The sequence below is a fragment of the Euphorbia lathyris genome, chromosome 7 (assembly GCF_963576675.1).
Source record: "Euphorbia lathyris chromosome 7, ddEupLath1.1, whole genome shotgun sequence".
Taxonomy (NCBI): Eukaryota; Viridiplantae; Streptophyta; class Magnoliopsida; order Malpighiales; family Euphorbiaceae; genus Euphorbia; species Euphorbia lathyris.
In genome coordinates this window covers 22,174,546-22,186,720 of record NC_088916.1, presented here as the reverse complement: position 1 = coordinate 22,186,720, position 12,175 = coordinate 22,174,546, and the positions used below count along the sequence as shown (strand labels likewise).

The window sequence follows — 12,175 nt, the reverse complement described above, 5'->3', positions numbered from 1 at the left end:
TCTGGTATCGTTTGGTTCTCGGAATAGAATGACTATTCAGAAGGAATAGATATTGCTTAGGAATAACTATTTCTATGTTTGGTTGGTGTAATAATATAGAATGAAATATATAATTTTGGGTTAATTACAAAAAACTACCTTGTGGTTTGGCCGATTTGCGATGTGGTACCTGTGGTATTTTTTGTTACAAACAGGTACTCGTGGTTGTCACCGTTAGCAAAATCAAGGAAACGGCAGTTTGACTGTTAAATTGTAGGGGTATTTTTGGAAACAATTTTTTTTTGACTTTTTTTTGACTTTTTTGTTGACTTTACTCTCTCTCCTCCTCTCCTTTTTTTTCTTCATCAGTATAGATTTTCTCTCTCTCTCTTCTTTTCTTCTTCTCTCCTCAATATCCATTTCACCATCCACTTCTCCTTCATCTTCCTTCATCTTCTCTTCTTCCCCATTTCTTTTTCTTTTTCTTCTTCTTCTTCCCCATTTCTTCTTCTTCCTTTCTTCCCTTTTTCCCCATTTCTTTTTCTTTTTCTTTTTCTTCTTCTTCCTCATTTCTTCTTCTTCCTTTCTTCTCTTCTTCCCCTTCTTCTTCTTTTTTTTTTGTTTTTAATTTCTGGTAAATTCCAGAATTCTGGAATTTCAGGAATTCTGGAATTTCCAGAATTCTGGAAATTCTGGAATTCTAGAAAATTCCAGAATTCTGGAATTTCAGAATTCTGGAATTTACCAGAAATTAAAAAAAAAAAAGAGGAGAAGAAGAAGAAGAGAGGAGGAAGAAGAAGAAAAGAAAAGAAAGGAAAAGAAGAAAAGAAAGAAGAAGAAAAGAAAAGAAAGGAGAAGAAGAAGAAGAAAGGAGAAGATGGAGAAGACGAAGAACATCGATGGAGAAGAGAGAAGGGGTGAGAGAGAGAGAAAGAAAAAATTAAAAAAAAAAATTAAAAAATCAAATTTCCGAAATTACCCCTGTGCCACGTCAGCTTTTTAACAGAATTCTGACCGTCTCCTTGATTTTGCTAACGGTGACAACCACGAGTACCTGTTTGTAACAAAAAAATACCACAGGTACCACATCGCAAATCGGCCAAACCACAGGGTAGTTTTTTATAATTAACCCTATAATTTTTTATTCAAAAGACAATATTGCCATCAAATATAATTTCTTATTTCTTTTAAAAATTTAATTATTACTATAAATTATTCAAATTTTTAATATATATTATTTTAAAATATATAAAAAACAGAAAAATGGAAAACATGAAAGACAGAAAAAAAACACGAAAAATAGAAAAAACAATAAAAACATGAAAAACAGTAAAAACACGAAAAAATGGATAAAGAGGTGGAAAACAGTAAAAACACAACTAAAAACATTAAAATTGCAAAAACAACAGAAATAAAACGAAATAAAAGTGAAAAATGGTGAAAACGTGAAAAACATATAAACGGGTTAACAATAAAAAAAAACACGCAAAACATGAAAAGGTACAAAAAAATGTAGAGACATGTGGAAAGCTGTGAAAACGCAAAAATAGTAGAAAAATGTAGAAAAAATCCATGAAAACAAGAAAATATAAAAAACACAAAAAAAAACGTGAAAAAATGTGGAAAACACGAAAACGTAAAAAAACATTAAAAACTGTGAAAATTTGTCAAAAACACGAAAAAGTGTCGTCACACCCGACCCTAGACGACCTCAATCGGCATCGGGCGTGAAATAGAAAGATCATAATCAATACTTAGGAGTCTCCAATTTATCCAAATATCATAATATCATATTTATTTATGTATTTTGGCATTCCTCTTCAATATATATTCTAAAGGGATAAGTACAAAAAAAATGTCTGTGGTATACCGGTTTTGCGAACTCGAACCTGTGGTATTTTTTTTTTTTGCAAACAGAGGTATGTGTTACATGTCGTTAGCAAACAGAGGCTAAATTGACTAACAGTGTTAAAATTCAAAGAGAAAAGAGTTAATTTGATACTTATACTTATTTATTTTATAAATTAACCCCCTAATTCTCTAATTATCACAAATAAACCCCAAAATCAAAAATAAAAATAAAAAAATACCATCTTTTCCATCTCTTTTTCATTTTTTATTTTCCTTCTTCTTTCTCTCTCTTCTCTCTCTCTCCTCTCTTCTTCTTCTTCTTCTCTTCTTATTCTTCTTTTTCTCACCTGAAACAAAACATAATTATATCCTTATCCTTCTTTAATAATTTCTCCAGCAATGGAGCTCAGAAATCACAACCAATAATTCATTTTCCGATCAAAACTTCCCGATATCGACATCCCGAATCATCTTCCTTTACATTCCTATTGTTTCCAAAACATTTCTCAATTCAAAGACAATCCCTGCTTAATCAACGGAGCCACCGACGATATCTACACTTACGCCGACGTTGAACTCACTTCCCGTAAAGTCGCCGCTGGATTACACAAATTAGGCGTTAAACAAGGTGAAGTTATAATGCTCCTCCTCCAAAAATCTCCGGAATTTGTCTTTGCGTTTCTCGGAGCATCGTATATCGGAGCTATGTGTACAACCGCGAATCCGTTCTACACTCCGGCGGAGATAAAAAAAAAACAAGCGGTAGCGTCGAAGGCGAAAGTTATAATTGTGTCTGGAAAATCTAGAATTTCAGACGTCCAGAATTTCTAGAAATTTCCAGAATTCTGGAAATTTCCAGAAATTCTGGAAAATTTCTGGAATTTCTGAAATTTTCCAGAATTCTGGAATCAAAATTTTGAAAAAAAAAATAGAAGAAAAGAAGAAGAAGAGGAGAGGAGGAAGAAGAAGAGAAGAAGAAGAGAAAAAGAAGAAGAGGAAAGGAGGAAGAAGAAGAAGAAGAAGAAGAGGGGAGAGAGAGAGGAGAGAGAAAGAAGAAGGAAAATAAAAAAATGAAAAAGAGATGGAAAAGATGGTATTTTTATTTTGGGGTTTATTTGTGATAATTAGAGAATTAGGGGGGTTAATTTATAAAATAAATAAGTATAAGGACCAAATTAACTATTTTCTCTTTGAATTTTAACACCGTTAGTCAATTTAGCCTCTGTTTGTTAACGACATGTAACACATACCTCTGTTTGTAAAAAAAAATACCACAGGTTCGAGTTCGCAAAACCGGTATACCACATGCATTTTTTTGTACTTATCCCTATTCTAAAATAATTCATATTCCTACTACATTAGTCATTCGAGGACCTCAACATATATTTACCAACTCCATTATATTACAATTGAAATACCAAAGTTCTAACCATAATTCTAACAATAAGCAGCCAACTTCCAAACCTCACCTAAACGGTCGGTAACCTTCTCTATATCCTGTACTTTCTCACCTAAAAACATTAAAACATTTAAAAACGTGAGACAAAAATCTCAGTAAGAAACTATCAGCCATAAAAACCAACTTTACGTAACATAGCTACATATATTATGAGGTTGCTATTGGTGATGTTGATGTTGATGTTTATGAAATGACTCTTATAAGAGTGATGGTGATGTTGATGCTAATGATTGAATATTATAATATAAATAATGATTGGAGTGAAAAATTATAGATATAAGTATTATTATTATGATGAAGTAAGATTATATGCTAATGCAAATCACTGATTCAGATTATTTAAAGGTTAAGGAAAATATAATAGGGAAAAGTACAAAAATAAACATTGTGGTTACACCTATTTTCGATCGCAACCCTGTGGTTTAAAAATTTACAAAATGGTACATTGGGGTTCATTCCGTTAGCAAACACATACCAAATTGACTAACGGTGTTAAAAGTCAAAGAGAAAAGAGTTAATTTGGTCCTTATATTTATTTATTTTATAAATTAACATCCCTTATTATCTAATTATCATAAATAACCCTCAAAATTAAAAATAAAAATCAATTATACCATCTTCTCCCTCTTTTTAATTTCTTATTTTTTCTCTCTTCTCTCTCATCTTTTTTAATTTTTCTCTCTCTAAAATCAATTTCGGGTATAATTGAAGAGAGAGAAACTATCAACGAAAGCAATTAAAACGATTACAAAGAAAGTTCCAACTGTGATTCTTGCACCCTTTGGATCTAACAAATGAAGCTTTTGGGAGAACAAATGATGGTAACCCAATTGTGATTAGGCTTTCACTTAATGAAAAATTTGAATTACTAAAGCTCCAATCTAAGATCTTATGGCTTTGAACAAGTCTACCTGTTGATGCTGTGAATCCAACATACATCTCTTCCTCAAGTACATCGGAGAGATCAATTGATACATTTAACAAAGGCTGGCGAGGCCTTTTCATACCCGCTGGAGCCATAGTTACATTAATCACCAAATCTTCATAATCAATCCAAACCTGGTAATTTGCGCCGCTATTCAACTTCAATTTCATGATTGAATTCCCGGAATTAGCATTATCAGGCCAATACCCAGCTTCTTCTGCAAAGCTAGATGTGAGGAAATTCAAATCGATACCCACATGATTATCACTTATATAGTTCCTGATTTTGGAAAACATCGAACTCGATCCCAAACACATGGTTGCTAGAACTTCCACATGATTTCGTGATAGTTTCTCTCTTTTTAATTATACTCCAAATTGATTTTAAAGAGAGAAAAATTAAGAAAGATGAGAGAGAAAAGAGAAAAAAATAAGAAATTAAAAAGATGGAGAAGATGGTATAATTGATTTTTATTTTTAATTTTGGAGTTTATTTATGATAATTAGATAATAAGAGGGTTAATTTATAAAATAAATAAATATAAGGACCAAATTAACTCTTTTTCCTTTGACTTTTAATACCGTTAGTCAATTTGGTATGTGTTTGCTAACGGAATGAACCTCAAGGTACCATTTTGTAAATTTTTAAACCACAGGGTTGCGATCGAAAACAGGTGTAACCACAAGGTTTATTTTTGTACTTTTCCCAATATAATATTCTAGAAATTTAGACACGGACGTGACAAGTGTAATACGGGAAAAGCACGAAAACACAAAAATTGAAAAAAATACAAAAATCACGAAAAGAAAAAAAATGTTAAAAACGGAAAAACATGAAAAAACGCGAAAACTTGAAAGAAAGCAAAAAATACGAAAACGTTAAAAACATAAAAATGTGAAAAATATTTTTAATGTTAAAAACAAGAAAATGTGAAAAAACGTGTTTATAACGTTTTTTCTTATTTTCGTGTTTTTGGCTTTTTATACTTTTTTTGTGTTTTTCTTGTTTTCGCATTTTCTGACGTTTTCATGTTATTCACGTTTTTGTGTTTTTTTGTCTTTTTGCGTATTTGTGTTTTCACGTTTTTTTTTGTTTTTTCCCCATTTTCGCATTTTTGTGTTTTTTCGTGTTTTTCACATTTTGTTACTTTTTCGAGTTATTCACGTTTTTTTTTGCGTTTTCTCACGTTTTCATTTTTTTGTTTGCGTTTTTCGCATTTTCATGTTTACCGCGTTTTTCACGTTTTGTCATATTTTTATGTTTTAGCATTTTTTGCGTCTCGTATTTTTCGTATTTTTTCACGTTTTGTATTTTTCGTGTTTTCTCACTTTTTTGTGTTATTCCTATTTTGTGTTTTTTCGTGTGTTTGCATTTATTCGAATTTTCTTGTTTTTCGCGTTTGTTCACGTTTTTCTTTTTTCTGTTTTGCATATTTTCGTGTTTTGTTACGTTTTTCGTGTTTCATATTTTTCGTATGTTTATATTTTTTTAAAACATAAATTATAGATTTGTCAAAAATTTATAAGATTTGAGAAATTAGCTAGAGAAAATATTAGAAATTTGATGAAAAATAATTTTATAAATTACAAAAATATTGTATAAGAATTAACTATTCAGGAACTAAAATGGAAAATGACTATTCACAAAAACAAGGAATTTCTTACTAAAAAAACAAATAAACAAGAAATTCATTGAAATTTGTTATTCCAACCAAAATATGGGAAGTCTCTTTAGTAATAGATATTCTATTCTGCGTCTATTCTGTTAACCAAACAATTGAAATGAGAGAGGCTTTTCCATCTCTCTACACTTTCCGCCACCGTCACCGTCTCGCTTCCTTCTTTTGTTCAGATTTCCTTAGAGGAGGTATGTTTTAGTCTTTGTTTTTTTAGCTTCAGTTTTATCTTTTCTTCCTAGTTTAAAGTCTATATACTTTCTCGAATCTCTTTTCCGTCAGATCTACACCTGTTAGCTATATTGTTAGTTATATTTTTATGGTTTATTCTTTTTTCGGTCTTAGGAAGAGCGGAAAAGGTTTATCTTGTCCGTAGATCTATAGATCTGCGTGGTTGAAAAAAAAAAAAGAAAGGACTCAGATCCGAATATCCGGAAGAGGCTAGATGATGAAGAATGGATTACAGCTGTTTCCGATGGGATTCGACTTCTGATGAGTATATGATTTTTATTTTGTTGTATTTGTACCTTTTATGGTTTTTTACTGCTCTTTTATTGCTCTTTGTAGTCTTTTTACTACTCTTTGTAGTCTATTTTCTTCCCTTTGTAGTTTTTATACTGGCTGTAGTTTATATGGGTGAGAAGTTTTATATGGGTGAGAAGTTTTATCCTGCTGAATTTATAATTTTGCTGAATTTATAATTTATGATTCAATGGAATGAAATATGGCCTTTAAAAAAAAACAATTGAGATGAGCGAATACTGTTAAATTCGAGAAAATTTATAGCAATCCCTATTTCGACATAATATTAGCTAAGAAAAACGAGTTTTCGATTTAGATTATGATTCATTTGACTCCTTTTTAACAGCACAATGTAGCTCTCAATTCATATAATCTCAAAGCAGAGAGCATTTGCTTCATCAATCTTCATTTTTTTCTCCTTCATGCAGCCTCCATCTGGTCTAGGTATTTATATCTTGTTTTCATTTCACTGTCGATTTTTTATTTTTTTTCCCCTAATTCTTGTTTTTGTATCTTCATTTAAAGTTAAGAATTCAGTTGCGAGCTATTCATAGCTAGTTTCGGCTGAATAATCAACTGTTTGCTACGAATTCAGTTTCGAGCTATTCCTACTAGTGAAATTCTGTTCCCGCATTCGGAATTTTTGAATGTGGCATCAATTTTTCTGGCAACCAAACAAGTATTTTCTTAGATTCATGTCCTATTTTATCCTAATTTTTAATTTCCTTTGCCCTTTTCACTCTCCCAGGCGCTGAAAATGCTACACAACAATGCGAATTGTTCCTTCGTCCTTCCAATTGGTGAGTCCTGTTGTTGAATAATATATTTAAATCTGTATGGCATGATTTTTGAAGTCTTATTTAATCAGAGCCAATTAGAGTAATTTGCTTGAGGGCTAAGTTAGTTGACTGAATCTTAGAGACTCGGTCCTTGTTTTCTTTTTAATTGATAATGCATAGCACATGCTTCAGTGTTACACAAGGGCAATTGCTTCATAGGACACACTACATTTTGACAATTTTGCTACAGAAAAAGGAGTATATTGATGGTAGAATGTCCTTGCTGATTGAGATTTCAGTAGCTAACGTACACTCTTCTTTGCCCAGCATATATAAATATATTATATATGCATATAGTAACTAGTTGACCTACTATCAGGACCAATTATAAAAGGATGAGCTCCAAGGTTACATAATTGTAGACCAACTTCTTCATACATTCTTAAACATTTTAAGAAACATACTTTGAGTTTTAGATCAAAACCGTGAAAACTCCAACTCCCCCCACCTCTTAGTAAGATATAATCTGATCCAACACAACTACAAAGCATGCCTGAGGGTCTGGTAACCTTCCTGCTTGTGAAGTTCGCAAAATTTCTTGAAGAAGAAGGGAAGCTATTGCGGGGAGTTCCGGCAGAAGCTGAGCAAATCAAAGATGAACTAGAGTTCATGGTAACTTTTCTAAGAGTTGCAGAAGCAATGGAGGAGGAGGATCTTCAGCTCAAAATGTTTGCAAAGAAAGTGAGAGACATCGTCTATGACATGGAAGATGCACTAGATGATTTCAAGTTGTCTCTTACTCATGATCATGGGCGTATGTTTTATTCTACTCTTCGAAAAGTAGCTCACCTTTTTATGAGGTTAAAAGTTCAGCATCAAATTGGTGTACAAATGCGAAGCATGAAGGAAAGAGTAACTGATATATCAAAGATGCATCGCAAATACTTGATGAGTAATAATATGATGGAACGAGGCTCGAGTTCTTCTGGTACTAGACAACCATCGAGACGATGGTATTCCTTTCTCATTGAAGAAGCAGATCCTACTGGCATTGATGGCCCCAAAAGACAGCTTATTGAGTGGCTCTTTGACAGCAAATCTGAACGCGAAGTGATATCAGTAGTTGGAATGGGTGGCCTGGGCAAGACTACTCTAGTGAAAAAAGTATATGATGATACAGAAGTGCAGAAACACTTTGAGTTCTGTGCCTGGATTACTCTCTCACAGTCTCTGGTGATGGAAGAATTCCTAAAAGATATTATTCAACAGCTATCCTACGCACTTCGAATATCTGACCCTCAAGGTCTGGATTTGGACCTGATGAACATCACAAATCTGAGGATGGTAATCAATGAATTCCTTAGGGAAAGGAAGTATCTTATCGTCTTAGATAATTTACTTGATGCTGAAGCTTGGAGTGATTTTGGAAGTGCATTGCCGGACAATAGCTGTGGCAGCCGAATATTGCTCACAACACGCAATCAGGTTGTAGCCTCTGCATTGTCTCGTGATAAAGTGTTCCCATTGGATCGCTTATCCGAAGAAGACTCTTCAACTTTGTTTTGCAAGAAAATATTTCGGAACAATACTTGTCCTCGACACTTGGAGAATGTGATGAAAGATATCCTAGTTAGATGCCATGGATTGCCTCTAGCAATTGTGGCAGCGAGTGGTATTCTAGCAGCCGAGGACAGCGGTAGACTAGACAGATGGGAGATGGTTAGACAAAGTCTTCCTACTACTCTAGCAGATGATGCTAATCTAAAAAGTGTGTTGTCACTCAGTTACAATGATTTATCCTATGATCTCAAATTATGTTTGTTATATTTCAGCATATTTCCTAGAGGTAATCCAATTGAGTGTATGAGACTTGTTCGTTTGTGGGCAGCAGAAGGGTTCGTGAAAGCAAAAGAAGGAATGACACTAGAGGAAATCGCTGAAACCTACCTCAGTGAACTCATAAAAAGAAGCTTGGTCCAAGTTGTAGAGACAACTACAGATGGCCGAGTCAAATCCTGCCGCATGCATGAAATTCTGCTGGACATTATAATTCCAAAATCAATAGACCAAGGGTTCGTGGAAATAGCCAAGGAGCAGAACATTAACTGGCCTAGAAAAGTTCGCCGCCTTTCAATACAGAGTGTCATGCCCAACATAGAACAGGGACAAGGACAAGGACTGCGTTCCTTACTCGTATTTGGCAAAATAGAGTCTTCACCTGAATCTTTTTCACTGAAGTTGCCCACTAGGCGTATAAGGCTGCTTAATGTTTTAGATCTGGGAGGCACACCTTTAAAGAAATTTCCTAAGGAAATTGTGAACTTCATCCTTTTGAAATATCTTAGTATGAGGAACACCAAGGTGAGTTCCATCCCAAGCTCTATTGGCAGGCTTCAGAATCTAGAGACCTTTGATCTGAAACATACTCAAGTCACTGAATTACCTTCTGAGATTTTGAAGCTTCAAAAACTCCGCCACTTATTGGTTTATCGGTATGAAATGAAATATGATGATCAAATTCACACCAAGTATGGTTGTAAGCTACCAGCTCAAATAGGGGGTCTGCTTTCTGTAGAAAAGCTTTGCTTCTTAGAGGCAACTCAAGGCAATGATCTTTTCAAGGAATTGGGAAAATTAAAACAGCTGCGAAGGTTAGGCATTGTAAATTTGAGGAAAGAAGATGGGGAGGCTTTGTGTTCTTCCATTGAGATGCTGAGGAACCTTAATGCTTTATCTGTTACTTCATTTGAAAGAAGTCAGATCATTGACATGGAGAACTTATCTTCTACTCCTCGATTCCTTGCACGCCTGTACCTTACCGGACGGTTAGAGAAGTTACCAGATTGGATATCCACACTTGATAGTTTGGTAAAGTTGGTATTAAAATGGAGTAGATTAAACGATGATCCATTGCCATATCTTCAACAATTGGCTAGTCTGGTCCATCTTGAGTTTGTTGATGTTTATAATGGAGACAAATTGTGCTTTCAGGCTCCAGGGTTTCAAAAGCTAAAGTTTTTGGGTCTGAACAAATTAGAGAAAGTGGACACAATAACGATTGAGCAAGGAGCCATGCCTGATCTTGAAAAGCTGATTGTTCAGAGCTGCAAATCATTGCAGAGATTGCCATTAGGAATTGAACACTTGAGCAAGCTGAAAGAAGTGGAGTTTTTCAACATGCCTCTGAAATTCATCATGACACTGCATCCTAATGGAGAAGAGCAAGACTATTTGAAGGTTGAACGTGTACCAGATGTTTACTTCACCTACTGGAATAATGGAAAGTGGGATATGTACTCTTTGTCTGAGATTTTCAAAGAGGGCAGCAACTCTGCTACATCTGGCGCTAGTAAGATTGAGCGCCCTCGCCATATATGGAAATAATTGATGTTCAAACATGGTAAGATGATTTTGTATATTCTATAAAGGAGATTATGCTTTTTTTAGCCTATTTGTTCCAAAGATACAGGTTTACCCTATTATTTTCTCTTATTTTCTGTGAATCCTTATAGGAAGTGAACGAGTGTCAAATTTGAATCTCTTGTTCCACTTTTATGGTTAGGGTTGTCCATGTTAGCTTATAAGTATTTCTTGTTTCAGTCTCCTAATATTTCCTGCTTATGCAGATTTCTGGCTAAATTAAAGACCTTGCTTGATGGATATAAATCTGCTGGAAAGTAAAGCAAAGGCATGCTAGTGGTGAACAACAAGATGATGCAGCTTTTTTTCTCCTACCATTTGGAAGGCTCCAGTATTTTAGAGCCTAGGTAGCTCTCGTTCTCCTTTTTTTTTTTTTTTTTTTTTTTTTACGAATCTAAATCCAATCTTAATTCTTAACTAGATCAAAAATAACCAAATAAATTTGAACTTTTGAGGCAATTTGCAGAGAATAAAACAGTTAGCAACTATATTATTGTAGGATAATATACAAGGTCCTATGGTTATTAGAGAAGAATAGATTTAGACTCCACGTACAAAATAATGTAAACTTAAACGTAACATTTACGAGACAGTATAATCTCAAGCCTCATTAATGAAAATGACTTTTTTATTTGTGCAATTTCATGTTCTGGATATATTCCGATCTCTAATGCTGTAACAACCTATTAAGTGTTGAAATTCCACATGTTTTGTTAATAAAACAAATTCATCTTCTTCCATTAATGAGGTTTTGCGTTACTGAGATTTGAAATTATATAGTGTGGTAAATATTAGGATTAAAATTGTACTAATTCTATTGGCTTTGATTCGATTTTTGAAATAAGGTATATTTTGATTCGATTAATCAATAGTTCAGTTCGGTTAAACGAACCGAATAAAAGAAAAAGAATAAATATTATTTGTATTTTCGTAACAAACACTCAATGTTGTTTTTTTTTAATAAATAAGAGTATTTATTATATTCTATTTAATAAATTTAAACTATAATAAATAGTGGTATAATAGGAAAGTGGTAGTCATTTTGATGATGACATTAATTCATCATGGATAATCATGGTGTTCTCAAAGAAATCAGACTAATAAATAAAAATATGGTAGATGACGATAAACGAACGGGAATTGCAATTTAAAGGATGAGACCATTTAGCGACGCTTTAGCGACAGCAGTCTTACACGGGAATTGCAATTTAAAGGATCGGACCTTTTAGCAACACTTTTGCCACAAGCGGTCTCGCCATGCTTTTTGTAAGTATTGTAATTTTATACTCCTAGGGGCTTAATAAGGAGTATAATTTTTTTTAAGAACACTTTTTATCCAATAAAAAATTATCTTTGAGAACACTTTAGGGTTCTAAACCCATTTGGGAATTTTTCATAGTCTCTTCAATTCAAGTTTAACTTGATGTTTGACGAGTTAGAAGTTAAAATCAACACTTATTCTTTCTCAGTCACATTTGTAGTTAAAAGACGAGTTACGTCTAAAATGTTTTGAATTTCCACCTTAGGATTTTAATCAGCCTACATCTAACAGTGAATGTACAAAT

General features: G+C 33.4%; 1 protein-coding gene across 3 annotated transcripts; it reads left to right on the top strand.

Annotated features, from left to right (window-relative positions):
- The first annotated feature begins 6,272 nt into the window (after positions 1 to 6,272).
- On the top strand, positions 6,273 to 11,879 carry LOC136201516 (disease resistance protein RPM1-like). 3 transcript variants are annotated; one of them, XR_010673882.1, is made up of 6 exons: positions 6,273 to 6,855; positions 7,160 to 7,211; positions 7,570 to 8,958; positions 9,082 to 10,590; positions 10,817 to 10,957; positions 11,730 to 11,879. XR_010673882.1 is itself a non-coding variant. In XM_065992198.1 (5 exons), the coding sequence occupies exons 3-4, from the start codon at positions 7,740 to 7,742 to the stop codon at positions 10,572 to 10,574; spliced, it is 2,712 nt and encodes a 903-aa protein (XP_065848270.1). In that variant the 5' UTR covers positions 6,273 to 6,855; positions 7,160 to 7,211; positions 7,570 to 7,739; the 3' UTR covers positions 10,575 to 10,590; positions 10,817 to 11,307. The 3 variants fall into 3 exon arrangements, 1 of the variants encoding a protein (XP_065848270.1); XM_065992198.1 differs by lacking the exon at positions 11,730 to 11,879 and having other exon boundaries at positions 10,817 to 11,307; XR_010673883.1 differs by lacking the exons at positions 7,570 to 8,958; positions 9,082 to 10,590; positions 11,730 to 11,879 and having other exon boundaries at positions 6,274 to 6,855; positions 10,817 to 11,306.
- The last annotated feature ends 296 nt before the right edge of the window (positions 11,880 to 12,175 follow it).

What these genes read in the sequence shown, in the direction of transcription:
- LOC136201516 (XM_065992198.1), top strand. Translation starts at nt 7,740, where the DNA reads ATGCCTGAGGGTCTGGTAACCTTCCTGCTTGTGAAGTTCGCAAAATTT. An exon ending in AGATGATGCTAATCTAAAAA is followed by an intron (nt 8,959 to 9,081) that starts GTGTGTTGTCAC and finishes TGTGGGCAGCAG; the next exon opens with AAGGGTTCGTGAAAGCAAAA.